General features: G+C 45.1%; 1 protein-coding gene across 2 annotated transcripts; it reads right to left on the bottom strand.

Moving 5' to 3' along the window:
- Nucleotides 1–90: 90 nt before the first annotated feature.
- On the bottom strand, nucleotides 91–875 carry LOC110034859. Of its 2 annotated transcripts, none has more exons than XM_020739096.1 (3): nucleotides 603–875; nucleotides 377–516; nucleotides 91–315 (listed from the first exon to the last, which is right to left on the bottom strand). In XM_020739096.1, exons 1-3 carry the CDS (start codon nucleotides 856–858, stop codon nucleotides 199–201), a joined length of 513 nt encoding a protein of 170 aa, XP_020594755.1. In that variant the 5' UTR covers nucleotides 859–875; the 3' UTR covers nucleotides 91–198. The 2 variants fall into 2 exon arrangements, with proteins under 2 accessions (XP_020594755.1, XP_020594756.1); XM_020739097.1 differs by having other exon boundaries at nucleotides 91–306.
- Between the last annotated feature and the right edge of the window lie 232 nt (nucleotides 876–1,107).

Below are 1,107 nucleotides of genomic sequence, written 5' to 3'. Positions count from 1 at the left end.
TCAAACCATACCATAAGACTCCAACTAATTCAAAGCAGACATTTAACTACAAAAGATTAAGTATTGATGATTTCCAAACCATAACTGCTCAAAAACTCTAATTAGAAAATTTCCCCTCATTCTATCAATGATTGCATACATAAATCCTTCACTAATCTCCATTTTTTTTGTGATAAAATCACAGCACCGCCGGTGAGCTCAACTCTGTTCAATCTCCCTGATGCTCTCCAAAGCTGGCCTCCATGGCGCAGGCCTCAGAAGCAAGGCAGTCCCTCCTCCGCATTGCTTCTCGTAGTCCTCCGCCGCCTGTAACATCTGAATTCTAAAATTAGAACAACGGCACGGAAAGCTTTATACAAGTTTAAATCCAACTCACCTTCGCCGGCAGCGAGATACGGCCGGACTCAGCCGCTCGATCTCCACCTCCTCTGCTCTGGTCGCTCATCCTCTTCTCCTCGCAGCCAAGAATCATTTTGCTAAGCCTCACCTTCTTCTTCGACGCCAGTTCGCTAAGAACTTGTGATCGGTCCCCAATTTCATCAGCCAAAAAAATAAATAAAGCGGCAGGAAATCGAAATTGAAATCGAGAAGAAAGGCCAAACCTTGGAAGCTAATTAAGCGGTATATTTGTCCTATATGGAGCTTATCAGCGGGGCGGAGAAGCCTTAGTTGCTTCACTGGAGCGGCGGCGCTGGAGGGGTTGGGGATAGGCTGTGAGGTGATGATGATCGCGACGTAGTGGCCGGGATTAGAGGCCATGACATGGCTGGCGCTTAGCGAGTGGTAGAATTTCATGGAGGCGCCGTTTGGGTGTTGGATCAGTACTGTGGCTGCTTCCCCCGCTTGACAGTTTCCCATTGCTGGTATGGTTTCCTGCGAAGAATTGGAGATGGAGTAGAGCTTGCCTTCATGTTCAATTTATAATCCATGGGAAATCTTGATGTGTTTGCATTAAAGTAAGGGATAATTACATATCTAGGGGGAATTTACATGCAAATCACACAAAACTATAGAATTTACATATTTCACACCTAAAAAATATTATTTACGAATAAAGCATTCCAATTTGCACCGTCAAAGACCCTCTCTATTCCGTCGGACATGGTC

Source organism: Phalaenopsis equestris, unplaced genomic scaffold (assembly GCF_001263595.1).
Source record: "Phalaenopsis equestris unplaced genomic scaffold, ASM126359v1 Scaffold194022, whole genome shotgun sequence".
Taxonomy (NCBI): Eukaryota; Viridiplantae; Streptophyta; class Magnoliopsida; order Asparagales; family Orchidaceae; genus Phalaenopsis; species Phalaenopsis equestris.
Note: the sequence above shows the minus strand (reverse complement) of the source record. Positions and strands in the feature narration are given on the sequence as shown.

Excerpts from the sequence above, each read along its gene's own strand:
- LOC110034859 (XM_020739096.1), bottom strand. The coding sequence starts at position 858 with ATGGGAAACTGTCAAGCGGGGGAAGCAGCCACAGTACTGATCCAACAC. Across the intron at positions 517-602 it reads CCGCTTAATTAGCTTCCAAG|TTCTTAGCGAACTGGCGTCG; the intron begins GTTTGGCCTTTC and ends ACCGATCACAAG. Across the intron at positions 316-376 it reads GTATCTCGCTGCCGGCGAAG|ATGTTACAGGCGGCGGAGGA; the intron begins GTGAGTTGGATT and ends TTTAGAATTCAG.